This window comes from Puma concolor, chromosome B1 (assembly GCF_028749965.1).
Source record: "Puma concolor isolate L17-30 chromosome B1, mPumCon1.1.hap2, whole genome shotgun sequence".
Lineage (NCBI taxonomy): Eukaryota > Metazoa > Chordata > Mammalia > Carnivora > Felidae > Puma > Puma concolor.
This window is the reverse complement of record NC_141670.1, coordinates 200921392-200948609: the sequence shown is the minus strand read 5'-3', so window position 1 is coordinate 200948609 and position 27218 is coordinate 200921392. Positions and strand designations below refer to the sequence as shown.

General features: G+C 47.2%; 1 protein-coding gene across 9 annotated transcripts in view; it reads right to left on the bottom strand.

The window, feature by feature from the left end:
- SLC2A9 (solute carrier family 2 member 9) overlaps positions 1 to 27218 on the bottom strand; it is a 262594-nt gene that overhangs the window by 157453 nt on the left and 77923 nt on the right. For all 9 annotated transcript variants that reach the window (XR_015250599.1, XR_015250598.1, XM_025921820.2 and 6 more), the window contains 2 exons: positions 20536 to 20660; positions 4505 to 4650 (listed from right to left, as the gene is read on the bottom strand). Coding sequence is in view for 7 of the 9 variants with exons in the window: in XM_025921820.2 (XP_025777605.1) it covers positions 4505 to 4650; positions 20536 to 20660 (271 nt within the window). In the remaining 2 variants the exon portion in view is untranslated. The remainder of the gene's footprint in view (positions 1 to 4504; positions 4651 to 20535; positions 20661 to 27218) is intronic.

Sequence of the window (27218 nt, the reverse complement as noted above, 5' to 3'; positions counted from 1 at the left end):
TGCAGTGCAGAAGCTTTTTATCTTGATGAGGTCCCAAAAGCTCATTTTTGCTTTTAATTTCCTTGCCTTTGGAGATGTGTTGAGTAAGAAATTGCTGTGGCTGAGGTCAAAGAGGCTGTTGCCTGCTTTCTCCTCTAGGTTTTTGATGGTTTTCTGTCTCACATTTAGGTCTTTCATACATTTTGAGTTTATTTTTGTGTGCAGTTTAAGAAAGTGGTCTAGTTAACAGTGTTGGAAGTCCTAGCATCAGCAATCAGACAACAAAATGAAATAAAGGGCATCAAAACTGGCAAAGAAGAAATGAAACTTTCACTTTTCACAGACAACATGATACTCTACTTGGAAAACCTGAAAGATTCCACCAAAAGACTCCTAGAACTGATACATGAATTCAGCAAAGTCGCAGGGTACAAAATCAATGCACAGAAATCAGCTGCATTTTTATACACAAATAATGAAGCAACAGAAAGACAAATAAAGAAACTGATCCCATTTACAGTTGCACCAAGAACCATAGAATACCTAGGAATAAACCTAACCAAAGATGTAAAAGATCTGTACACTGAAAACTGTAGAAAGCTTATGAAGGAAATTGAAGAAGACACAAAGAAATGGAAAAACATTCCATGCTCATGGATTGGAAGAATAAATATTGTTAAAATGTCAATACCACCCAAAGCAATCTACACGTTCAACACAAACCCAATCAAAATTGTACCGCCATTCTTCTCAAAGCTAGAACAAACAATCCTAAAATTTTTATGGAACCACAAAAGACCCCAAATAGCCAAAGTAATATTGAAGAAAAAAACCAAAGCGGGAGGCATCACAATCCCAGACTTTAGCCTGTACTACAGAGCTGTAATCATCAAGACAGCATGGTAATTGGCACAAAAACAGACACGTAGACCAATGGTACGGAATAGAGAACCCAGAATTGGACCCACAAACGCACGGCCCACTAATTGTTGACAAAGCAGGAAAGAGCATCCAATGGAAAAAAGACAGTCTCTTTAGCAAATGGTGCTCGGAGAACTGGACAGCGACATGCAGAAGAGTTCTCTTGCTCTCAAGCCGCCCAGCCTCTGGTATTTGACAGCAACCTGAGCTGAGACAGGACCCCAGCCTGGTGGCAGAAAGGACCGGACACTGATTTACAAGAGAGGAGTCCAATGAGGAATTGGAATTCCCCCTGAAAGAGAAAAACTTAGCCTCTACTGAAGCAGATGCTTATTTACTTTTTCACTCTGGGAGGACAACAGGTCTCTCTGTTGACTTTACAATATGTTTTTATGGGGCGCCTGGGTGGCTCAGTCGGTTGAGTGTCTGACTTTGGCTCAGGTCATGATCTCACGGCTCACGAGTTCAAGCCCCGTGTCGGGCTCTGTGCTGACAGCTCAGAGCCTGGAGCCTGCTGCCTGTGTCTCCCTCTCTCTCTGCCCCTCCCTCACTCATGTTCTGTCTCTCTCTGTCTCAAAAATAAATAAACATTAAAAAATAAATAAATACATTTTTACATGTAAAGAACAGAGGCTGTGATTGTTATAATGTTTTTATTTTTGCCACACACATAACGTTGACTTTCAGAATTTTAAAATATTTTGAAAACAAAAAGCAAAAGAGCCTCTCTAATGTGGGATCTCACTTTGGTAAGGAGATTGTTTCCCACCTGCTTGCACTAATTCTAGAAATCACCATGAGTGTGGCAACCACAAATATTAAGTGTGCGTTATTTCTGTTTTTGCAAAAGAGAAAAAAATCGCGGCCATAATAACCCCAAAGGGTTGATAATAAAAGATCGGAAGTAGATGCTTCAGAAGTGACCTCCATCAGGTGAAGTATAAAAAGTCACGTACGATGCTATGGAAATGTAGACGTCAAAATGCTGCAAATGGTCAACCTTATGTATATTTTAGCACAATAAAAAGTGTTAGCAAACATTCAAAAACATTTTCTTAATGTTTTTATTTATTTATTTTTTTTATTTTTTTAAAAAAAAATTTTTTTTTCAATGTTTATTTATTTTTGGGACAGAGAGAGACAGAGCATGAACGGGGGAGGGGCAGAGAGAGAGGGAGACACAGAATCAGAAACAGGCTCCAGGCTCTGAGCCATCAGCCCAGAGCCTGACGCGGGGCTCGAACTCCCGGACTGCGAGATCGTGACCTGGCTGAAGTCGGACGCTTAACCGACTGCGCCACCCAGGCGCCCCAATGTTTTTATTTATTTTTGAGAGAGAGAGACAGAGCACGAGCAGGGGACAGGCAGAGAGAGAGGAAGACACAGAATCCGAAGCAGGCTCCATCCAGGCTCTGAGCTGTCAGCACAGAGCTTGACGCAGGGCTCGGACTCGTGAACTGCGAGCTCATGACCTGAGCTGAAGTCAGATGCTTAACCAACTGAGCCACACAGGTGCCCCCAAAAACATTTTTAAGGGATAAATGCCATCCAGCTCCCATAATCTTATCATAATCCTCAGCTTACAAAACCTTCCCTGAATGAGGCAGGGGCTGGCCCTCGGCTTATTAAGGGTAGGGCATAAAGGGGCTGGTATTCTCCCAGCCTAAGCTCTTACTGTCTTATTGTGATTTAAAAAAAGAAACATATATTGTCTCCGGCCCACTTCTAGCACAGAGCTCCCAAAACCCTTGGGATTTCCTAAGAGATGAGAGTAATAAAGGTGTCTCAATAATCATAACAAAGCTCTTTAAGCCACACCCGCATTTATGTTAATGAAGTGACTTTGGAAGGCACCTGAGGATGGGGGCTGGGTATCCGTGGAGAAAACCAAGTGACCTGGAACTTCCAGGGAGGGGACAGGACAGAGACTGAGTTCAGTCGCCAATGGCCAATGATCTAATCTATCATTCCTTTGTAAGGAAGCCTCCACAAACCCCCCAAAGGATGGGGTTCCAAGAGCTTCAGGTGGGCGAACACAGATTCTGGGAGAGTGACGTCCCAGAGGGGGCAGGGAAACTCCATGCCCTCCCCTCCCCCCAGCCTTTCCCTGCGTGTCTCCTTTCTCTGGCTGTTCTGAGTTCTACCCTTTTGTGAGAAACCCGTCATCTCGTGGGTCGATGGGTCCCTGTGTTATGTGAGCTGTTCTAGCAAATTAACCCAACTCAAGGAGAAGGTCGTAGGAACCACTGATTTATGGCCAGTCGGTCGGAAGCACAGGGGACAACCTAGACTTGCAACTGGCCTCTGAAGTGGGGACAGCCTCGTGGGACTGAGCCCTGACCCTGTGGGGTCTGACACTGCGTCCAGGTAGATGGTGTCAGAATTGCGTGGATTCACAGGACACCCGGCTGGTGTCAGAGAACTGCTTGATGCACGGAAAGAACGCATACGTGAGAATCAGTGTCGGGATCTTGCTCCCGCTCCCACAGGACCCAGCGTGTCCCTTCTTAGCTGTGTGAGACACGCCCCATACATGGGTCTGGAAGCAGACAGACCCAGGTTCCGGTTTGAGCCACGAGTCAGGTCTGACCTCACCTCTCTCTGCTTCCACGTCCACAGCTGCAGAGGGGAGCCGCCCACAGAGCAGCCGTGAGTCTCGGGAGGGCACAAACAACGAGCGCACCAGACGTGCGCATTGTCACGAGCACTCCTATCGCTGGAGCAGGGGCGCCGCTCACGGGGCTGGTCAGCTGTGCTCCGCTCAAGCGCCAGACCGTGGCAGGCGGCAGGCACCACCCCCATCACCCCGAGATTCAACTCCTCCCGACCCACCCCCCAACCTTCCGCTGTCTGCGGGGAGGCCACGCTCTCCCTCCTCATCCCGGCGGTGGGACGCTCCGACAGCAGGTCATCCCCCTTCCTCTCTACCCGGAGAGAGAGCCACAGCCTCCAGGCCTCTCTCTGGTCTCTGTAGGTCCTCCCCTCCCTTATCACCCTCCCCCTGCCCCAACCCGGGGCAAGGCTTTCCTTCCTGCCAAGGCCAGAAGGCAAATCAGCTGTTGAACTGGGATTCAAAGTCAGGCCCTCCTGCTTCCCAAAACAGAAGACTGCAACTAACATGTTTATGTAGGAAAGACAGAGTGAGGTAGAGCAGAGCAAAACATCTTGGAAAGATGCCCCAAATACAGTAAGTGAAAACAGCCAAGTTGCAGAACGATGCGTGTGGCATGGTTCCATTAAAACAAAAACAACAACAACTATATGTTTATATGAGTTTGTAGAAGCAAAGAAAAACACCTAAATGAATACAAATTAGCTGCTGACAACAGTTATTGGGTGGGTGGATCTGAACATTCTGTTAAGGTTTGCATTTGTTATGTATACTTCATGTTCTGGAAAAAAACAAAAAATCAAACGCAGTCGAAGGAACTCGATAACTGTCCTCCAGTGGTGAGTGAGAGGCCTGCGTGCTCAGGGACGCCATGGACAAGCCATTGGAGGAAGGGCTCACCTCCAACCACCCCTGGTCCCGGAAGGGATGTGGGGAGCTGAGAGGGTGGCATCAAATGACAACAGACACGGTTGGCCGGCGAGCCGCACTTACCTTTCCCAGCAGCTCAGGCAGGCCCAGCAGCTGCCCCACGAACACACCAACGCAGATGAAGATGGCAGTCACCTGCCCCAGAGAGCCACGGATCGCCTTGGGCGAGATCTCGTTCAGGTACATGGGGAGCGCGCTGAGGGCGATGCCTGTGAAGGAACAATGGCAGCTGTGAGAGGTCTGTCTTCTCTGCGGGAGGAGCACCCTGGTCAGCGAGAGGGCTGTCTCCCTCGAGGGAGATGGGTCAGGGCCCCCCCTCTGCCGTGCCCTGATAAGAACAGTGCTGCAGCCACAACACTACCCCAAGCTTTCTGCACCAATCGCTGATGCTTTGACATGGCCTGTATCGTTTAATCCAGAAGGCATGGCTGGGAGGCAGATTTCATAGAAGGGAAAACAGACGATGAAGGTGGTGGTGATGGTGGTGACAGTGAAGGTGGTGGTGGTGGTGGTGGTGGTGATGAGGGTGATGATGGGGTGGTGGTGGTGGTGATGGAAGTGGTAGTGGCGATCGAGGTGGTGATGGCGGTGGTGGTGATGGTTGATGGCGGTGGTGATGGTGGGGATAGTGGTGGAAGAGGTGGTGATGGTGGTGATGGAGGTGGTAGTGGTCATGGTGGTGGAAGAGGTGGTGGAGAAGGTAGTGATGGTGGCGAGGTGGTAATGATGGGAGAGGTGGTGATGATGGCGGTGGTGGTGGTAGTGAAGGTGGTGGTGGTGATGACGATGATGATGGTGGTGGTGATGATGGCGGTGGTGGTGATAGTGAAGGTGGTGGTGGTGATGACGATGATGATGGTGGTGGTGGTGGTGGTGGTCGTGGTGATAGTGAAGGTGGTGGTAGTGATGATGATGATGGTGGTGATGATGGCGGTGGTGGTGGTAGTGAAGGTGGTGGTGGTGGTGGAAGAGGTGGTGGAGAAGGTAGTGATGGTGGCGAGGTGGTAATGATGGGAGAGGTGGTGATGATGGCAGTGGTGGTGGTAGTGAAGGTGGTGGTGGTGATGACGATGATGATGGTGGTGGTGGTGGTGGTGGTCGTGGTGATAGTGAAGGTGGTGGTAGTGATGATGATGATGGTGGTGATGATGGCGGTGGTGGAGATGGTGACAATGGCGGTGGTGGTGGTGGTGGAGATGGTGATGATGACGGTGAGGGTGATGGCGGTGGTGGTGATGGTTGATGGCGGTGGTGATGGTGGGGATAGTGGTGGAAGAGGTGGTGATGGTGGTGATGGAGGTGGTAGTGGTCATGGTGGTGGCGGTGGTGGAAGAGGTGGTGGAGAAGGTAGTGATGGTGGCGAGGTGGTAATGATGGGAGAGGTGGTGATGATGGCGGTGGTGGTGGTAGTGAAGGTGGTGGTGGTGATGACGATGATGATGGTGGTGGTGGTGGTGGTGGTCGTGGTGATAGTGAAGGTGGTGGTAGTGATGATGATGATGGTGGTGATGATGGCGGTGGTGGAGATGGTGACAATGGCGGTGGTGGAGATGGTGATGATGACGGTGAGGGTGATGGCGGTGGTGGTGATGGTTGATGGCAGTGGTGATGGTGGGGATAGTGGTGGAAGAGGTGGTGATGGTGGTGATGGAGGTGGTAGTGGTCATGATGGTGGCGGTGGTGGAAGAGGTGGTGGAGAAGGTAGTGATGGTGGCGAGGTGGTAATGATGGGAGAGGTGGTGATGATGGCGGTGGTGGTGGTAGTGAAGGTGGTGGTGGTGATGACGATGATGATGGTGGTGGTGGTGGTGGTGGTCGTGGTGATAGTGAAGGTGGTGGTAGTGATGATGATGATGGTGGTGATGATGGCGGTGGTGGTGGTAGTGAAGGTGGTGGTGGTGATGACGATGATGATGGTGGTGGTGGTGGTGGTGGTCGTGGTGATAGTGAAGGTGGTGGTAGTGATGATGATGATGGTGGTGATGATGGCGGTGGTGGAGATGGTGACCATGGCGGTGGTGGTGGTGGTGGAGATGGTGATGATGATGGTGAGGGTGATGGTGGTGGTGATGGAGGTGGTAGCGGTGATGGTGGTGGTGATGGAGGTGACGGTGGTAGTAGTGGAAGAGGTGGTGATGGTGGAAAAGATGATGGTGCCGGTGGAAGAGGCAGTGGTGGTGGTGGTGGTGATGGCGGTAGTGGTGGAAGAGGTGGTGATGATGGAGAAGGTGATGGCGGTGGTGGAAGAGGCGGTGGTCATGGTGGTAATGATGGTAGAGGTGGTGGTGGTGATGGTGGTGGTGATGATAATGCTGATGGAGGAGGTGGTGACAGTGGTGGCGAGAGAGAGGTGGCGGAGAGCGGAGGTAGTGGTAGCAGACGGTACTGGTGGTGTTTAGCAGCCAACACACCTAGTGCTTACCAAGTGGCGGGATCCTTCTTATCTCTACGTTTATTAACTTACATATTTTCATAGTAACCCACTGAAGTAAATGTACTACTGTTATCTTTATTCTAAATATGAGGAAACTGAGGCACAAATGGAGTAACTTTCCCAAATCACCAAGTGATGGCCAGAGAGGCCCGAAGAGATTATTTTGCCCAACAGGTCAGGTCTCCGATTCTAGAACTTGAGCTTCTCCCACTAGCTGACCGTGTCTCTTTATGTAAGTCACGGGACTCAGGCAGGGTAGATACTATTATACCCATTTTACAACATTTTATAGAGTGCTTGTCAGTTTCAAGAAGCCCAGTTTTCCACCTGTACCTGGGCAAGGCTATTCTCAAATCCCTTTACAGGCCCACAAAGGTCTATAGACCTTATCGCAGGCTGACTCACAGCTCGTCTGGAGCACAGACGGCACACCCCAGAGCCACACTGCCTCCCAGGGAGAATCCCTGTAGCTTACGGGCCATGAGGCCTTGGCTGGGGGAGTTAGCGTCTTTAGGCCTCGGCTTCCCTCTCTGCAGATGGGCTAAGAACTGAGCCTAACTGCACAGGGCGGCTGGGAGAGTTCGCATCTGCTCACTGTGCACTGCTCTACAAATCAGTGCCGACAGCACTCATTCTTATTGCCTGACTTTTCACCAGACTGTGAGGGCATCAAACATTTCTTTGCTTCCCTGGCCTCCCCATGCCTCTCGCACCTCCCGAAACACTCTAGGTACCACTCAACGTGCTTCAAGTTAAGCTGAATTCGCCCCAGTCGCTAGCCGTCAGAGAGGCCCTTCCTTTAAAAAAAAAAAAAAAAAATTAGGAGAGGGACTATGTGGCCCAATTTATAAGCTGAGGATCTCTTTCACTGCATCGCAGCCCAGAACAACTTTTCCTGCCTCACCAGAAAGGCAAACACGCTTAAGGTACAAAGAGATGGGAATTATCTGCAAAGTCACAACATAAGCCAGATGCTGTTTGAATTTTTGTCCAAAATACACACGCTGAAAACAGCTGGCCTCGTGGAAGCACTGGCTGGCCGGGGACCAGCTTGGCACCTTGCTGCCTGGGGTGGGGAGCACCACAGGGGGAGACACGTACAAGGACTCAAGTCCCAGAGCCCCGGCTTCCTCGCCAGGTGACCTTGATCAAGTCAATTAGCTTCTCCTAGCCTCGGCTTCCTGATCTATAAAATTAGGGTAATAATTGCTGTCTATTTCTGTTGCAGTGGCAATGAAATTATCACACATAAGGCTTCTGCCTCACATGTGGTCACTTGACAGGCACTTAAAAAACTGTCAGTTTCCTTTCCCCGATGCTCCTCCTCCCCACTGGGGCTAATCACCTCTCAAAAAATGAATGAGGAAATGATAAAGCTGGTGGGAAAGAGGCGGCGAGGTGGCGGTGAAGGGCACGGAGCCACAGCTGGGACAGTAATTATACCCCCTTCACACAGGTGCTGTGCACAGGTGAGATGTATGTGAAATGCTTTGCGGGTGCCTGCATACAGTAAGCTGTCGACAAGTGGTGGCCGTTCTCCTCTCCCAGCTGTGAAATGACATGGCAAAATGCGATGCTGGTGGCTAAACCGGGGCCGAATGAGGAGGCAGTCTACATGAAAGCCACCACATGCCAGTTGGCTGGGGACTGTCCTGGTTTTAGCACTGGAAGTCCTTCGTCCCAGGCAAACCAGGGGGTAGGTCATCCGAGGCCCGTAGTGCTGCACCAGGCATCCCACACCCCTGAGTGGCCTCTCTCGGCCCACGACCCCCATCTCTTGCCACTCTTCCTCCCCAGGGGCCCCCAGCCTTGGGGTTCGCTGAACCCTAGGAGCATACTGACTGTAGGATATTGGCCTTTGCTGCTCTGTTTATCTGGAACCTTCGTTGTCACAGCCCCATAAGCTGACCCCCGCCTGTGCTTCCTGTCTTACGAAGCCCCCAGCAAAGTGACCACATTTGGAAGTTGTTTGCAGATGTACTCAAGTTAAGAGGAGGTCATACCGGATAAGGGTGGGTCCTAAATTCAATGACTGGCATCCTTATAAGAGGTCATGTGAAGATACTGAGAAGGAGGCTATGTGAAGATGGGGACAGGGACAAGAGAGACGCCAGTCAGGGAAGGCCAAGGGGTGGAGAGCACAGAACAGATTCACCCTCAGAGCCTCGAGAAGGAACAAAGCCTGCCCGCACCTTGATGTTGGGCTTCTGGCCTCTGAACTCTGATAGCATGATCTCTATTGTTTGAGGCCCGCCCCCGGGAGACTAGCACACCTCCTCACTGAGGCCTTCCCTGGCCACCTGCTGGAACTGGCCCCTTCCCCAGCTCTTTGTCTCTGCATCCAGTCCTGGCTCCCCCGAGGGCTTAGTGCTTTCTGCATGTTTCCTGTTTGGTATTTACTCGACCGTCTGTTTCCTCACCCGCAGCCACAGTGAAGCTCCCTGAGAGCACGGCACCTGCAGCGCCAGCCCTGGGACAGACAGGGGCTTGATTAACGTGTATTTATGGGGGCCTGGGTGGCTCAGTGGGTTAAGGTCAGACTCTTGATTTTGGCTCAGGTCACGATCTTGCGGTATGTAGATTCAAACCCCGCGTCGGGCTCTGCGCTGATGGTGCAGAGCCTGCTTGGGATTCTCTCTCTGTCTCTGCCTCTCTCTCTGCCTCTCTCTGTCTCTCTCTCTCTCTCAAAATAAATAAATAAAAAAGAAACAAACCACGTACTGAATGGGTTCCCGCCCACTACTGCTCTACTGTTATTTGTTTAATCCCGGCTCAGAAAGGCCGGGGTCAGCAAATACCAGCGATCTGGAGTCGCGGACCCTGGCAGGCTGGTCCCTGGTTACAACTGTGGTCTATGGGAGCAGGCCCCCCGGTGGGCAGTCAGACAGCGAGCAGAGACTCTGAGAAGTGAGCAGAGGGCAGCCTGCCTCGTATCTAAAACATCACAGCAGTCCCAATGTACCGAGCCTGCTACACCTTCCAGAAGGCCTTCCCCTTCCTCAGGGTGCACGGTCTGATGGTGTGCAAGGAGCAGTCAGGGCACACGCCCTCACACAGGCGAGCTTAGCTCTCTGATTCCTCTCAGAGTCCAATTGGATTGTCAGCTCTTAGCCCTCAAAAAGCAGAAGGGACCTCGGAAAACATTTTCTAGGGAAATCAGAGATGCTGAAAGAAATACTCTAGGGACACCTGGAAATGTACATTTTCTACTGGGGTAAAGAAAAATTTGAGTCCAGTCCAAAGTATTTACTGAATGTAGTAAGTCTTGACTTTTGAAAATCAAATTATGACATATACTTTTTAAAAAGTTTTTTCAATGTTTATTTATTTATTTTTTTAATTTTTTTTTTCAACGTTTATTTATTTTTGGGACAGAGAGAGACAGAGCATGAACGGGGGAGGGGCAGAGAGAGAGGGAGACACAGAATCGGAAACAGGCTCCAGGCTCTGAGCCAGAAGCCCAGAGCCCGACGCGGGGCTCGAACTCATGGACCGCGAGATCGTGACCTGGCTGAAGTCAGACGCTTTAACCGACTGCGCCACCCAGGCGCCCCAATGTTTATTTATTTTTGAGAGAGAGAGAAAGCAGAGTGTGAGCAGGGGTGGGGAGGGGCAGAGAGAGAGAGGGAGACACAGAACTCGAAGCAGGCTCCGGGCTCCGAGCTGTCAGCCCAGAGCCCAATGAGGGGCTTGAACTCACAAACCACAAGATCATGACCCGAGCCGAAGTCGGACGCTCAACCGACTGAGCCACCCAGGCGCCCCAAATTATGACATATATTTTTATTTTTTTTTATTTAAAAAAAAATTTTTTTTAATGTTTATTTATTTTGGGGACAGAGAGAGACAGAGCATGAATGGGGGAGGGGCAGAGAGAGAGGGAGACACAGAATCCGAAGCAGGCTCCAGGCTCTGAGCCATCAGCCCAGAGCCTGACGCGGGGCTCGAACTCACGGACCGTGAGATCATGACCCGAGCCGAAGTCGGACGCTTAACCAACGGAGCCACCCAGGCGCCCCAAATTATGACATATATTTTTAAATTGCGCAGATAATACGCGTGTAGTCTGATGAATCATCACAAAATGTGCACGCCTGTGCAACTCCCACCCAGGTCAAGAATCAACCTACACACACACACACACACACACACACACACACACACACACACACACACACAAAGAATCAACCTTCAATACCAGCCCCCCGGAAGCCGCACCCTGTGCTTCCTCGGGACCACCATCCTCTCCCTTTTCCCCCAAGGTCACCACCAGCCTGATGCTGTCACCAAAGATGCGTGTACACAGAATCACAGGGGATGTATTTCTCGGGTATTTCATCTCTTTTGTGTTTCTCACGAACGTGAAATGCATCCGTGCTGTAGCACACAGCTGTAATCTGTTCGTTTTTATTGCTGTGTCATATTCCAACGTGTGAGAGTATCACAATTCATCCATCTTCCCATTGATGGACACTTCAGCGCTCTCCAGTTTGGGATTAACACTAACAGTGCCCCATAAACATGCTTACACAAGTGTGTAGATGCACATGTATGGAAATATATATACACAGCAACCATAAGATATGTATGTTCAGTTCTGGTAGATAAATCCAGTTTCCCCAAATCATCACACCAACTTACACCTTTATAAGAGACGTATGAAATACTTTGCTCCACATTTTTGCCAATATTTGGCATTACTGGTCTTTTTAATTTTTAGCAATTGTGGTTTTAATGTGTATTTCCTTAATTACGAGTGAGATTTATTTTAATTTCCAGTGTAGTTAACACACAGTGTTCTATGGGTTTCAGATGTACAATCTAGTGATTCGACACTTCCACACATCACCCAGTGCTCATCACAAGTGCCCTCCTTAGTCCCCATCACCTATTTCACCCATCCCCCCACCCCCTCCCCTCTGGTGACGTCAGTTTGTTCTCCATGTAGGTAAGAGTCTGTTTCTTGGTTTGTCTCTCTCTTTTCTTTTGCTTGTTTACTGTTTCTCAAATTCCACATATGAGTGAATTCCACATATGGTATTTGTCTTTCTCTGACTTATCTCACTTAGAATAGTACTCTCTAGCTCCATCCACGTTGTTGCAAATGACAAGACTTCATTCTTTTTGACGGCTGAGTAATATTCCATGACATCTCACATCTTTTTTATCCCATCATCTATCGACAGACACTTTGGGCTGCTTCCATAGTTTGGCCATTGTAAATAATGCTACTGTGAACATGGGGTGCATGTATCCCTTTGAATTAGGGTTTTTGTATTTTTGGGGTAAGTAGTGTGATTACTAGGTCATAGATTAGTTCTGTTTTTAACTTTTTGAGGAATACTAATGTAACTTGTGAAAATGCCTATTTCGTCTCTTAGCCATTTTTGTAAGAGATGTTCTGTCTTTTTATTATTGATTTGTAAGAGTTCTTAATGTATTCTGTGTTTGAGCCCTTTGTCAATTTCATTCATTGCGAATATTTTCTTGCTGTCTGTGGTTTGTCCCTTCATTAATGATGATTTTTTTGTATGAATAGAAAGAAGTCTTTAATTTTAATGTAGTTCAATTTATCAATTCTTTTACTTTAAACTAGTGCTGTTCTGTCCTGTTTAAGAGATCTTTCCGTGTCCTAAGATGATGAAAATATTACATGGTATGTTACCTTCTCGGATATTTATGGTTTTACCTCTCATCTTTAGAGCTATAATCTACGTGGGATTGATTGTGCGTATGAAGTCAAGGAGTGTTCAGGTTTCATTTGTAATGGCATTAAAATATCAGGTGTCAATACAAATTCAGTATTGCCACCTTGGATGGCGCAATCTGGACTTTATCCCTAAGACAACTCCCCAGAGAGAAGCAGCAGCAGAAAAATACAGATAACAACTCTCGAACAATAAGCCTCTGTTTTGCAAAAACAGCTACAATGTACCAATAATAACTTAAGTTATACCTGTAGAAATTTCCTGACCATAGACATAAGCAAAAAGGGGTTCTTTCACGGTTGCTGGGATTATTACTTTCCTTCCTGGTTACCCCAGGAACTCATGTTTCCGGAAAGATGCAATACATAGAAACATTCCATTTAAAACAAATTTCACATAAAATATTCCAAGCATAAAAACACAGGTGCATATTAACATCTGCTCCCTTCTTGGAGTCTGCAGTCCCCATCAGACTACCACTGGGTCCTGTTCCCATACAGCACAATCACAACCGAGTACCAGCCTGCCAGGGGCTGCAATTCCCAACCACTGGTGACCCCAACCGACCCGACATCATTTATTGAAAAGACGCTCTTCCCTTCAGCTCTCCAGCTACACCTTCACCACAGATAAGTGTCCATATATGTATGGCTCAGCTTCAGAAGTCTCATTTCTAGTCCACTGATGTATTTCTCTCTCTTTGCACCAATCTGCACTGTCTGAACCACTGTAACTTTCTAACTGTTGATGTCCCACAGATTAAGTTCTCCCATTTTTCTTTTTCTGGAAGATAATCTTGTGAATTCTCAGCACTTTGTATTCCCATGTACATTTTAGAAGCAGTCTGAAATTTCCATTTTACAAAACCTGCTTGGATTTGCTTGGGTTTGTATCGAATCTATAGATCAGTATAGAGGGAACATCATTATAATGTTGTCTTCCAACTTGTGAATATGGAATACCCCCCATGTATGTGTCTAATTTCTTTCCATAATATTTTATAGATTTTTGTGTAGATAATAAGGAGATTAGAAATTGCACATTTCCCACTAGACTTATTCGTGGGTATTTGACGGTTTTTACAGCCTTTTAAATGGTATAGTTTATAAATTTCACTTTCTACATAAGAATACAATTGCTTTTAGTGTATTGACCTTATGTATAGAAATAAAATTGCATTTAGTGTTACAAGTACACAAGTATGATGACTTTTTATCCAGAGACCCTGGTAGCCAAATCCACTCACTCATTCTAAAGTTTATTTATAGATTTAGATGTTTTATGCATTCATGACATCGGTGACAGACGACAGTTTTAGTTCATCTTTTCCAATCTTTATACCTTGTGTTAAAAAAAAATTTATTTGCCTCGTTGCATTAGCTAGGACCTCTCGTACTATGTTGACTCAGAGTGGTGACAGCATGTATTTTGTGTCGCTCCTGAGCTCAGAGAAAAACCTATCAACATCTTAGTACTGAGTATGATGACTGCTGTAGGTCTGGGTAGACAGCCTTCATTAGTATAAGGAAATTTTCTTCTATTCCTCGTTGGTTAGAGTTGTTTTTACATTTTTTTTTTTTTTTACCGTAAGTGGATACTGAACATTATCAACTATTTTTTCTGCATATGTCAAAATCATCATATAATTTTGTCTTCAAATGTATTCTGTAAATATGATGAATCACCCTGATTCTCAAATGTTAATCCAATCTTCCACTGCTGGTGTAACTCAGCTAGGTCTTGACCTATTATCTTTTTATGTTTTATGTTGTTTATCGTTGAAATTGTTCGCTAAGTCTTTGCTTAGGATTTTTATATCTATGTTCCTTAATGATATTGGCCTGTCATTTCTTCCCTGTAGAGTTCTTATAAGGATATGCTATCCAGGATACACTCATCTTATCAAATGAGCTGGGAAATATCCCCCCTGGAAATGTTTATACAGAATTGGTATTGTTCTCTCTTAAGGAAGCTTTGAATCACCTTTGTTGGGAGGTTTTTAATTATATGTTCAACTTATTTAATAGAATAGGACTATTAGATACTCTAATTCTTCTTACATCACTATTGGTTAAGATTTCTCTTTCTAGGCGTTTGTACACTTTAAGTTTTCAAATATATCACATCACAATATATTCTTATCTATCTAATGCTTCAGGAGCTGGCCATTTAAACCCTAATATTAGTTATTAATTCCTTCTCTTTTTATAAATAGTCTCACAAGGGCTTAGCAATGTTATTAATCTTTTATAGAACTTACTTTGATTTTGCTGATGCACTCCAATGAAAATTCCCTTTCCAACTTCTTGAGATGGAAATTTAGATTACTGATTTTTAGCCTTTTGCATTTGAGGTTATAAATTTTACTCGAAGTATGGCTGTAGCTGTAGTCCACAAATTTTGAGATGTCTTGTGTAGTATTTTCATTATCATTTAATCCAAACTATTTTAAAATTTCCATTGTGATTTCTTTTTGTCCCTCTGGTTACTCAGAAATACACGTTCATTACTTGGAGTGTATGTCACTTATATCTTAGTTTCCAAACCTGTGAAGATTTTCTACTTATACTTTTGTAATTAGCTTCTAACTTAATTCTGCTGTGGTCAGAGAACATAGTCTAATATTAATCCTTTTAAATGTGTTGAGACTTGCTTTATGGCTCATCATATGGTTGATTTTTGTAAATGGCCCATGAAAGCTAAAAAGAAACGTGTGTTTAACAGTTCTAAAGTTTAATGTTAATATGTTGATTAGCTCATATTTGTTAACTGTGTCATTCAAACATTCTATCTACTACTGATGTTTCTGTCCACTCGTTTTATCAATGGCTGAGACAGTATTTCTCATTTCAGTCTGGCTAACTTTTAGCTTATACTCACTTTCAGTTTATACATTTTGATGCTTTTTATTAAGTGCATATCAAATTTAGAATTATTATATTCCTGACAAACTGAATGCTTCATCATCATGAAACCTCTCTCATTGTCTTTAGTAATTTTTGTTGCCTTCATATCTACTTAGGCTCTTATCAGTACTGCCGAACTATATTTACGGGCTTGGGTTTGCCTGGGATTGCTTTTTATATTATTTTATTTTCAATCTTCCTATGTCTTTACATCTAAGATACAAACAGCATATACACAGGTATTTGATTTATCCAGTGTAACCATTTTTATCTTTTTAAAAAAAAATTTTTTAATGTTTATTTATTTTTGAGAGAGAGAGAGAGAGAGAGAGCATGAGCAGGGGAGGGGCAGAGCGAGAGGGGCAGACACTGAATTGGAAGCAGGTTCCAGGCTCCGAGCTGTCAGTACAGAGCCTGACACCAGGCTTGAACTCACAGACTGCGAGATCATGACCTGAGCCGAAGTCGGATGCTCAACCGACTGAGCCACCTAGGCGCCCCACCATTTTTATCTTTTAATTGGAGTACTGAGTCTATTTAGTGTTATTCTTGTGTTTAAATATAACATCTTACCATTTGCTGTTCTATATGGCACTCTCCTATATTTGGTTTTCTCTCCTCTCTTGCCTTCTTTAGGATTAAGTATTTTTAAGTCATTTGATTGTTATGTTATTTTCTCTTCTTTAAATTATTGCTCTAGAGGTCATTTCATGAATCTGTGTCTTAGTGAAATCTAATATAAAGTAGTACATTTAGTATTTCCCAGACAATGCAAAGAATTTAATACACTCCAATTTCATGTACTGCCTTCCTGATTTATATGCTATTTTAGTTGTGTATTTTAATTTTTCTGTCTTCTTCTCTTCACACAGGCACACACACACAGACATGCACACACACAGAAACACACACAGACACACACACACACCCCTGTATGGTACCTGAACATCGTCAGGTAGCTATGCTGTTATCTGTACTGTACATGTGAGGAAAGGGATAGAGGGATAGAGAAGTCTGTCTGAGGTCACCCAGATGGTAGGTAGCAGGGCTGGGACCAGAATCCATCTTTCAGAACACCACACATGCTCTCTGTCATGTTAAAATTTGACTCAAATCATAACATATGCTCTTACTTCACAATCTCCTATTGTCTGATGTTGTTTAATGAGTAAACGATATAGCTCCATGTGGCATGCGAGGTCCAGAAGTTTCAAGAGACTATTCAAGATAGTAGGTCTAAGGTGAGTACAAAAGGAGCCAAAGCAGATTTTTTTTGTAGAGTTGGTAGAAACCTCAGCCACCAGAGTTCACTCCTCCTTATTTTCTAGATGACATTACTGGGGTCCAGAGAGGTGAAATGATGGTCCCAAGGTCAGCTGGCAAGTCAATGGTAGAACCAGAACTTAAAGTCACTTCCTTGACCCTGATTTTATATTCTTTCCATGTCATATGCTTCTCTAAATGCTACTGTTCATATTTGTCCACCAGAGAGCCCCTAATGCAGCAGGGGGGCGCATCAGAGAGCTCCTAATGCATGGACACAGGCTTGCATCCCTAGGAGTGTGGGCAGCACTGGGAGGGCTTGGCAGGAACCTGTCCAACACAATCGTCCACAAACACAAAACATTTTCAATGTAAAAATGTGTTTGTTTGTTTGTTTATTGGCCAAGCTTTTTAGAGAAAGGACACTTCAGGAAGGCATCGTGGGTTTCTGCTGTGGTTCCAAATACTGCCCGCAAACCCGGCTTGAGCAGCACAGCCTCTGCAAAGCCTCTAGGCTCATCACTCGGCTTTAAATTATGTATTACAAGCCAGACAGTCCACTCATCTCCTGCCCAGCAATTTTCCTTTCTTCCTGACCAACTGCCTCACCTCAAATGCCTGCTCAAAAGCAGGTCCCCGTCTCTGCTTTGAGAGGGCTTGGTGAGCATAAATGACCTGAAGCTTCCACATCTTGGGCCAGCTCCAACAGGCTATTCTCCAGAAGTCAGAGGGTCTGATTTTTTCTCCCCTCCTTGTTCTTACTTTTTGTCTTCTGCTTCTTTTTGAAAAGCTCCTCAGAAAAGGGGTCTAACAGACACGTGTCTTGAATACGTGGCCTTGTAAAAATGGCATCGCTCTTCAAATCCGGCTTTTTCTTAGTTAAGGAAATTCAGAGAGCAGCTAACTATGTGTAGTAAGTGTGGCCTCCCCCAGAATAGCTGGAGAGGAAGACAACTGGGAGAGGGTGATGGATAAAATCTAAACCTGCCAGAGATGCCCTCCGCGGGGGAAGGTCCCTCATGCTGCACCTCACCTGGCCTTTCTCATCAGCAGGCGGGGCCTGTGAAACCAGACATTTCGGTCCAAATCTGGGATCTACACCTTATTCACTGAGAATAAAAACAATGGCAGCACTAAGGGCAACGATGCCGTCACCATTCTCAGCGCTGGGCGAAGGCACGAGATGCCTGGAACGTACGAAGCGCCACACACGCAGCCTCTCGGTTCGTTTTCACACGCCCACCAGCGGGGCCTCGCGATGAAGACTCAGAGGCTAAGACAGCGAGCAGAAGGCTGCTCTTCACAGTCCTTGAGTCTGCGTCCTCGGGGGCTTAGGTCCCTCTGACACGGACTGTGCGCCTGGTCATGAGACTCGGCCTGGCCGAGGGGACCCCGACAGACGTGCCACAAGCAGTGACCTGACAAGCGCTTGCACGGCGGGTCCTGCCCGGTTGCCACTCTCTGGAACTCTGAGGATCCCCTGGGAAGAGACCCTGTGGAGCAGAGACGAGCTGGCCCCTGCGGCCCCAACTCAGCTGCCGACAACCAAACAGGCGAGTGAGGCCATCTGAAGTCGCCCCACAGCGCTCGAGAGAGCCCAGAGGAGAGCCGCAGAGCTGGCCCGGATCAGAACTGCCCCACCAGCCCAAAGACTTACAAAGTCAGCCAAAACCATTACTGCTGGGGCTCCTGGGTGGCTCAGTGGGTTAAGCGTCCAACTTTGGCTCAGGTCATGATCTCATGGTTCGTGAGTTTGAGCTCCACGTCAGGCTCTGTGCTGACAGCTCGGAGCCTGGAGCCTGCTTTGGATTCTGTCTCTCTCTCTCTCTCTCTCTCTCTCTCTCTCCCCCCCCCTCCCCCACTCATGCTCTGTCGCTCTCTCAAAAATTAGCATTTAAAAAAATTACTGCTTTAAGCCCTTATGTTTCAGTTTTTTATATTTTATTTTTGGTAGCAAAATCTAAGTGATTCAAAGCCATGAAATAAGCTAGGTGAGTGGGAGAACCCAGACAGTGCAAACCCATAGCCCTCAGCCTTAACCATGCTACAGTCACGTGTCTGAGCCTCAGTGTCCTCCAGGTAAAATGACAACAACGTAACAGTCCTTCAGCATTAGATCAGAGCACAACAACCCAGTTAACCATCACTGGTTAACTGTGAGACACCACGTAAAGCCAGGCATTATTCTTACCAATGAACATTTTCTAGAGCCATCTCTTTCTACCTGAATACCAAGACAGAGGAGTAATTTCACCCTGAGTCTGGGTTATTACTGATCCTGAGTATTTCCCACCAGCAGCGCAGGGGAGGGGTGGGAAGTCTCGCCCCCTGACCTTCCTCAGGCCCTCACTCTCCTGCTCACCTCTGCCTGAGGCACGTTTGTTCAGCTCACTCCCAAAGCCTGGGGCCTGCAGCCTGCAAGAATCAGCAAGGAAGGGAATGAGCCTTTAATGAGCTCACAAGTTTGGCAGATTTTATATGTGTATATGGCGTCCTGTCAGCCTTGTGACAGCCCTTCAAAGCAGGTGTTATTTCCACTTTACAAATGGGGAAACCAAGGCCATTAAGCACCTTGTCAGAAGTCAGTGATCGGTAAGCAGCAGACCTCAGAGCAAAGGCAGAGATTTCTAATCCAAAAGTTTGCAAGCTTCCCACAAATGCCTGAAAGTATTACCTTCCACACTCACAGTATTTAGAAAGAAAGCAAGGTTGGTTGGTCGGTTGGCCGGTCAGCTGGTTTTACTAATATAATATATTTGGAGGCCCCTGTTCTCACAGCCCACAGCCAGCAGCCGGCTGCACTTCGCAGCCTTACGGCCGCCATCTCACCCCACCACAGCTATTCCCCTTGGACAACTGGCTCCCCAATTCCACTCTTCTCTATACAGAAGCAGGAGGAATCTTACGGAAAAAACAACCAGCTCATGTCACATCACCCTCGGCACAAATCCTACAATGCCCTACGTGATCTGAGCGGCCCCTCTTCAACCTCATCTACAACTCTCCTCCCACTCACCAAGCTCCAGCTGTGCTGGCCTCCTCACTCTCCAAGCACGACTTCACCACAGGGCCAGTGCACTGTTCTCTTGGCCACGAACCCCATTCCCCCAACATTTACTTGGTCCTCACTCTTGGTTCATGCTGGTCTTTGCTCATGTGTTTCCTCCTCTGAGCAGTCCTCCCTGACTGCCCTACCTAAAATAGTCCCCACTCTCCTCCTGCCCTGCTTCATTTCTCTCCTAGGGCTTGCCACTACCTACCTTATGTATCTAATTATGTGTCTGTCCACCCACTAGAATGTAAGCTGCACGGGTAGGGACTGGGGCATTTCACTCACCACTGTGCCCCTGGCATGGAGAAGAATGCCAGGCACAGCAGGGGCTCCACAAATACTCAGTGAATACATGAAGGAATGAATAAGTCAGAGTCCGGACAGGAAACACAACCCTCATTAAAACTCCCCTGGAAACCACAGACAATCTCAGAATATGAATTTTACAGTGAAGATGACAAAGCAAAAGGCATGACGTACTGAAAACCATCCAGGTCTTTGGAGTTGACTCGGGTTTCTACCAGGCAGTGTTTCTCAATTAGCCTGCTAGAGCCTCATGAGTGGTTCATCTCATGGGACTGTCCCCTTCATGCAGACTTTCTGCATCTTTGGTCCCTGGCAACTCAACACTAGTAGGAGCCCAGTCCTGTGACAGCTCCAAACACCACTCACATTTCGAAGCACCCCCGAGGCACGCATTACTGCCTCTTGCAGTAACGGTTAAGGCTTACCTCCATCCACGCCCATGATGAAGCGTCCCACGATGAGCATTTCAAAGGCTCCTGCCTGGAGAGAACAGGCCATGAGCAGTGCAGCAGATATCGCAAACCCATTGTTGACCAGCAGAGTGTGCTTCCTGGAAAAAAAGGAGTGGTTTGATGAGGAGGCCCACCGTGAGGATGTTGACCTATCCATCCCAGGAGCAGGGGTCACGCCCTTCAGAAGGGTCAGCAGAGTGAGATTCAGGCACAGTGGAAAGAACATTGACCTAAGGGTCAGGAACAGGGCCCAGAATCCCACTGATCCCTACTGCCACCTTTGGTTATATGACCCTGAGCAAGGCACTTCCCCCTCCTGGGTTCACCACTAAGGCTAATTAGGTCACCTTCAAAGGCAGTGTCACATTTCACGAATTCCCTGATGCAATACTGTATTTCATCAACTCTAAGACCTTCACTTAACATTTCTAAAGTCAAGATGTGCCTTATGATCCTTGAGTCAGAGTTCAAGCATGAAAATGGAAACCACTCTAGTGATTTTAGCAGAGAGAATTTAACATAGGGAGTTGGTTAAGCAGGTATTGGGGAACTCAGATGTCAAAAGGGGGATCTCTGAAGACGGGGTGCTGCCCATGTGGTGCTGACACTTTGGGGGCTTGGAAGAAGGGCCCTCAAGACCTGGCTTATCTTCAAGGGTGGGCACTGGCCCGTTGGGGCTGTTCTTCTGAGGGGCACAGTGTTCTGCAGTGTAGACAAAGGCTGGGAACTAGACTCACTGCTGGGACTAGCAGGAAATTCAGCCAAACAGGACCAAGCCCCTTGCCCCTCCTCCTCTAGTGTGGCTCTTGTGTGCCTCTTATCAAAGGGCAGATGAGACATGCAGGTCCCAGCCCCTGCATCACAGGGCAGAGCATCGAGGGTAAGTCTGGAGCTGAGAGACCACAGTCTGAAAACCAGCACAGTGTCCTATAGCTTTAATTAGCAGCCTTTCCCTTTCTCTTTCTCCCCCTTCCTTCCTTCCTTCCTCCCTCCCTCCCTCCCTTTCCTTCCTTTCTTTCTCCCTATCCCTCTCTCTTCCTTCCTTCCATCCTTCCTTCTCTGCATTTCGTGTAACAATGCTTCTTATACATGATGACATCTTCGATTTGATAAATTACAGCCCTAAGTGTGAGGTTGAACTAATTTCTCTTGAACAAGGTCAGTCAAATTCCTATGGCAATTATTCCTATAGCTGCTCTGTGCCGGGACTGCTGTCACTGTTCTGGTAACATGTCTCTAAGACCTCATGGTTGAGAATCATGACTTGTTTGGGGCCTGGAGACCTGGGTCCCTGCACCAGTTGTATCTTTTATGAGCTAGGTGACTGTACTTTATTTATTGCTCTGTGTTTTCCTTTACTCATTTACAGAATGATAATAGCTCACACTTACTAAATTCTTGCTCTATGATAAACCCTGTTCTAAGCACTTTACAGGAGTAGCTCATGTCCTGCTCAAAATGACCCTATGAGGTAGATACTTCATTATCCTTATTCTATAGATAAGTTAACCAGGATATACAAATTAGAAATTTAGGCCATACAACTAGTGAGTTAAGAGCTGGAAAAAAACATCATAGCTTCTCACACGATATTTTTTCCCTAACAAATCAATGAGTTAACAAATATTAAATTGTTTTGTAAATTGGAAGAAGCTAGAGACTTGAAAGGGGACTTTGTTATTACTTTTGTGAGTTAGAGGCCTTAAACTCCAGGCCGGGGCTCTTTCCACTATTTCTTATTTATCTCAAACTTTCCATTAAACTTTTTCCTCCTGCCTACATCTTCTTGGAGAATCCCAAAGCTAATCACACTTTCATGATGGCACAAAGACTGGTTCAACATCTTCTATAACGGGAACTGAAAAAGCCCAGGTCTCCCTTATTTAAACAAATTATGATACATCTATGTAATGGTACATTACGTAGACATTAAAACAGAAGTAGCTTTCTATATTCCGATACAGGAAGATCCCCAAGATATACTGTCAAGTGTAAAGAACAAGGTACAGAACTTTGCATAGAATATGCAACAATTTGTGTGATAAAGGAATGTGTGTGTGTGTGTGTGTGTGTGTGTGTGTGCGCGCACGCGTGCACATGCACAGGCATGCAAAAACAGACACAAACCTTGGAAAAGATACACAAAAAAACTGGTATCACAGGCTGCCCCCAGGAAGGGGTTCTGATTGGCTGGGGGAGAGAAATACAATGGAAGCCTTCTACTTTACATTCGTTTGGTCCTTTTAAAAGCTATGCCATATGAATGTATTATTTATTCAAAACATAAATACAATCTCACTGTCAAAAAGTTAATTTAAGTGGATGCCATGAGGGGAAAATTATGATTTACCCAAGACTTAAAACAGAAATTCCAATCTAGGCTGACCTCCCTCATTCTTTTTTTTTTTTTTTAAGGTTTATTTACTTTTGAGAGAGAAAGAGAGACAGAGCACAAGTAGGGAAGGGGCAGAGAGACAGAGACACAGAATCTGAAGCAGGCTCCAGCCTCTGCGATGTCAGCATAGAACTCGACATGGGGCTCGAGCCCACAAACCGCGAGATCATGACCTGAGCTGAAGTCCGACGCTTAACCGTCTGAGCCACTCAGGCGCCCCTGACCTCCCTTATTGTGATACAGAAGGTCGCAGTCTCAGGATTCAAGAAGACGAACCCAAGGGCACTAATTTTGTTATCAGCGAGGCTTCAGAGCACAATGAGAATACTCTGGTGGCCCGTGTGTGCGCAGTGCTCATGGCCCTTCCCTCAGTCCTCTGAGGGTCTGACTTAGGAAGGAAGCAGGGCAGTGGTGAAAAGACCTGTGCCCTCACGGGGGCGAGGGCTTTCACCGGCGTGTCTGTTCAGCAAACACGTAGTGAGCGTAAGACACAGGGTTTGCCACAGGGAGTAAGTCAATCCCCATCCTCACCCTTAGGGGCTTTAAAACCTAGTTAGGGACACAGAAGAATAAACTGTCACACAGAATCAATTAGAAGCAAAGATATCGGGTCTCAGAGTGTATAAGTGGGAACTGTGTGTCATTTGCCTGGCTACCCCGGGACCCTTTCTCTGTTCTGTTGTTGCAAAGGGAACTAGAACTACATTTCCCAGGCTCCCTTCCTTCCCAGCTCCCTGGCAGGACTGGCCAATGAGAGGTCTGATGTTGTCTTCTGTGGGGAAGAGGAGAGGCTGGGCATCTCCCTATGGTCCCACTCCCACTTTGGCAGGTGCGTCTGCTCCTTGGCCCCAGCCTTCTCCCTGTGGTGCCAGCAACCTGTCCCTTTCCGCGGAGCGGGACTGGCTTGGGGGCCCTGGCAATGCTGTCTCTGCCTTCCATCCCAGGTGTGGTAGTGGCTTGTGTGTGACAAGTGATTTCTCCCAACAAGTCAAAACATTCTCCCTGTAGGTCCATCTCTGACCCCAGTTCTACTCCTTGAGACCTCACGGCCCAAATCTTGTGGGTGTAGAGTCCAGTGTAAGTCAAGGATGTGAAGAGGTTGTCGAGAGAGGGGAAGCGGGACAGGAATGCTGAGGCTGGCCAGACTCAGGGGGTTCTTGGATGTTGGACAAGACAGCATGTTCCATGACCCGTAGACAGGGAGAAATAAAGGGCTCGACCAGGAAGCAGGACCCGACCCCTGGGCTCCTACTCCAGTTAAACTGGACCCTTGATGCTAGAGTGATGGTAATGATATTCATGGCACTAATACTGGCATTACTCAGTGGTTCTCAAGGCTATAGCTGCTCATCAGATTCAACGACATCACATAAGAAGAGAGACTCTTGGGTCTACCCCTAGAGAATCCCAATCCTCGACACAGACTCCACAAGAGACCTTTAGAAGAATCTAGAAAGAGCATGGCTTTTACATAAATCATCTCATGTCATTCACTTCATCTTTCACACCTGTAGCTGGCAGCATTCATGAGCTGGGCAATTCACAGAGGAAGAGGTGGAGGTGTCACAGGTGGGAACCACCTCACTCCCCACCCTCCTCCACCCCTACCCCCCCCCCCCCCCACCGCACGAAGTTCACCAGCCCACCTGCATTTGGCTAAAGCCACCCTGGGGGGCTGAGAGGCATCAGTCTCCTGCACCCTGGCTGTCTGCCACCTAGAAGAATCCATCCCTTAACTACTCCATCATTTCCATGCGAACACAGCAGACTATGGTCTCCCTTGACCCTCAGCCCTCTGCAGCCACTGCCCCTTATCTCCACTTCCCCTTTAGAGTGAAACTCCCTGAAGACTACCGTCTGTTTGCCTTCCCTTCTGTCCTTGTCCCTCTCTGATTGGATCATTGCCACCACTCCGGGGAGACTGCCTTTGTGAAGATGATCAGGATCACACGCCTCAACAAACACCACTGACAGTTCTGCACCCCCACCCCCACCCCACCCCCCAGGTGGTACAGCCTCCCAGCAGCATGCAATACGGACAGCCACGGGCTCTTTCTGGAAACACAGTCTTCTCCGGGACATCTGGGATAACGCCCTCCCCTGTTTTCTGCCTACCAGCCTCTCCTTCTCAGTGTCAAGCCTGGTCTGTCCTCTCTCTCCACTCCCTCCTTGGGTGACTTCACCCAGCTGTGACCTTAGTTGATGATAATCCCAACTGTATCTCTGGCCTGGAATCATCTCAATCCAGACTTACACGCCACACTGCCTCCTAGACATTTTCACTTGCATGTCCTGCAGGCATCTGAAGCCATGTATCTTTAAAATAGAACTTTTGGGGCGCCTGGGTGGCACAGTCAGTTAAGCGTCCGACTTCAGCCAGGTCACGATCTCGCGGTCCGTGAGTTGGAGCCCCGCGTCGGGCTCTGGGCTGATGGCTCAGAGCCTGGAGCCTGTTTCCGAGTCTGTGTCTCCCTCTCTCTCTGCCCCTCACCCATCATGCTCTGTCTCTCTCTGTCCCAAAACTAAATAAACGTTGAAAAAAAAATTAAAAAAATAAAATAGAACACTTGGGGCACCTGTGTGGCTTAGTTGGTTGAGCAGCTGACCCTTGATTTCGGCTCAGGTCATGATCTCAGGGTTGTGAATTCCAGCCCCACATCAGGCTCTGCGCTGTGGGGAATCTGCTTGGGATTCTCTCATCCCTCTCTCTCTCTGCCCTTCCTCACTCCCTGGTGCATGCGTGCACATTCTCTCTCTCTCAAAATAAATACATAAACTTTAAAATGAAATGAAATGAAATGAAATGAAATGAAATGAAATGAAATGAAATAAAATGAAATGAAATGAAATGAAATGAAATGAAATGAAATGAAATGAAATAAAATAAAATAAAATAAAATAAAATAAAATAAACTCTTGGGGTACCTGGGTGGCTCAGTCAGTTCAGCGTCTGACTTCGGCTCAGGTCATGATCTCACAGTTCATAGGTTCGAGCCCTGCGTCGGGCTCTGTGCTGACAGCCCAGAGCCTGGAGGCTGCTTCAGATTCTGTGTCTCCCTCTCTCTCTGCCCCTCCCCCACTTGCATTCTGTCTCTCTCCCCAAAACAAATAAACATTAAAAAAAATAGAACTCATGCATCCCCACTGCTAACCGCCCCCCACAAATGCATCCAAACCCCTCTTTCCACAGTCTTCCCCATCTGAGTAAATAAAACCTCCACCTTCCTAGGGACTTAGACCAAAAATAGGGGAATAATAATTACATCTCGTATTTTCCTTCCTGCCTGCATCACTGAGTCCCGCCTACGCTGTTTCCAGAGTATATCCCTGGGCAGAGCGCTTCTTTCCATTTCTGGTCCACAGTCCGGCAGAGGGGCAGGCCACCACCATCTCACACTCAGACGGACGCAGGATGGCTTAGGTGGCTCCCGCTTCCACTCTTGCCCTCCTGTAGGATTCAGGGTCCACAGAGCAGCCAGAGTGATCCTTGCAAAGCAAACACTGACACACTTCCCCTTACCTAAAACCTTCCCACTGCGCTTGGGACAAACGGCTCGCCAGGGCCTAAACAACCTTGCATGACATGGCCTTGGCCACACCGTCCGATACTCGTGCCTTTGTGCTCACGAGGCTTCCCGCCATCTCTTGGGTGTGGCGGGCAGCTTCCTGACTCACGACCCGTGTCACGGGTGCCCCTCGATCCATTCGTCTTATCGCACTGAAGTGACTGAAATGCCACCTCTGACACTATCTGATGTGACTACTCCCCCAGCTGCAGACCCCATCTCCCACAATCTTATCACCCTTTCTATTTTCTTTGCAGCCCCCACAACACGGGAGTTTAGCTTACATATTTATTTGTGTTTATGTTGGCACGTGCCCCTACCGGATTATAAGCTCCATGCGTGCAGAGATTTTTATCTTGTCACTGTAGCCCCAGGCACTAAGCCAGTTGCTGGTACAGGCAGGTGCCCCATTCAAATTTGTTGCATAAATGAAGGAGTAAATTCTAGATGTTAAGCCGGGTTTCCTCCATGTGGCCCAGCTCTGGCCCGTTCTGAGTCTTACTTTAGCTTCTAGGTCTGTGGGCAGGACACACACTATTCTCCTGAATCCACCTCCAATACTATTCCTGCTTGGACAGTTCAGCCACATGCTAACTGAACAACTGTGGGCGGGTTTCCTACCCTCCCTGAGCCTTGGTTTCCACCCCTGTAAAATGGATGTAACAATGTCTACCTTCTAAGTCTCCTGTAAGAAT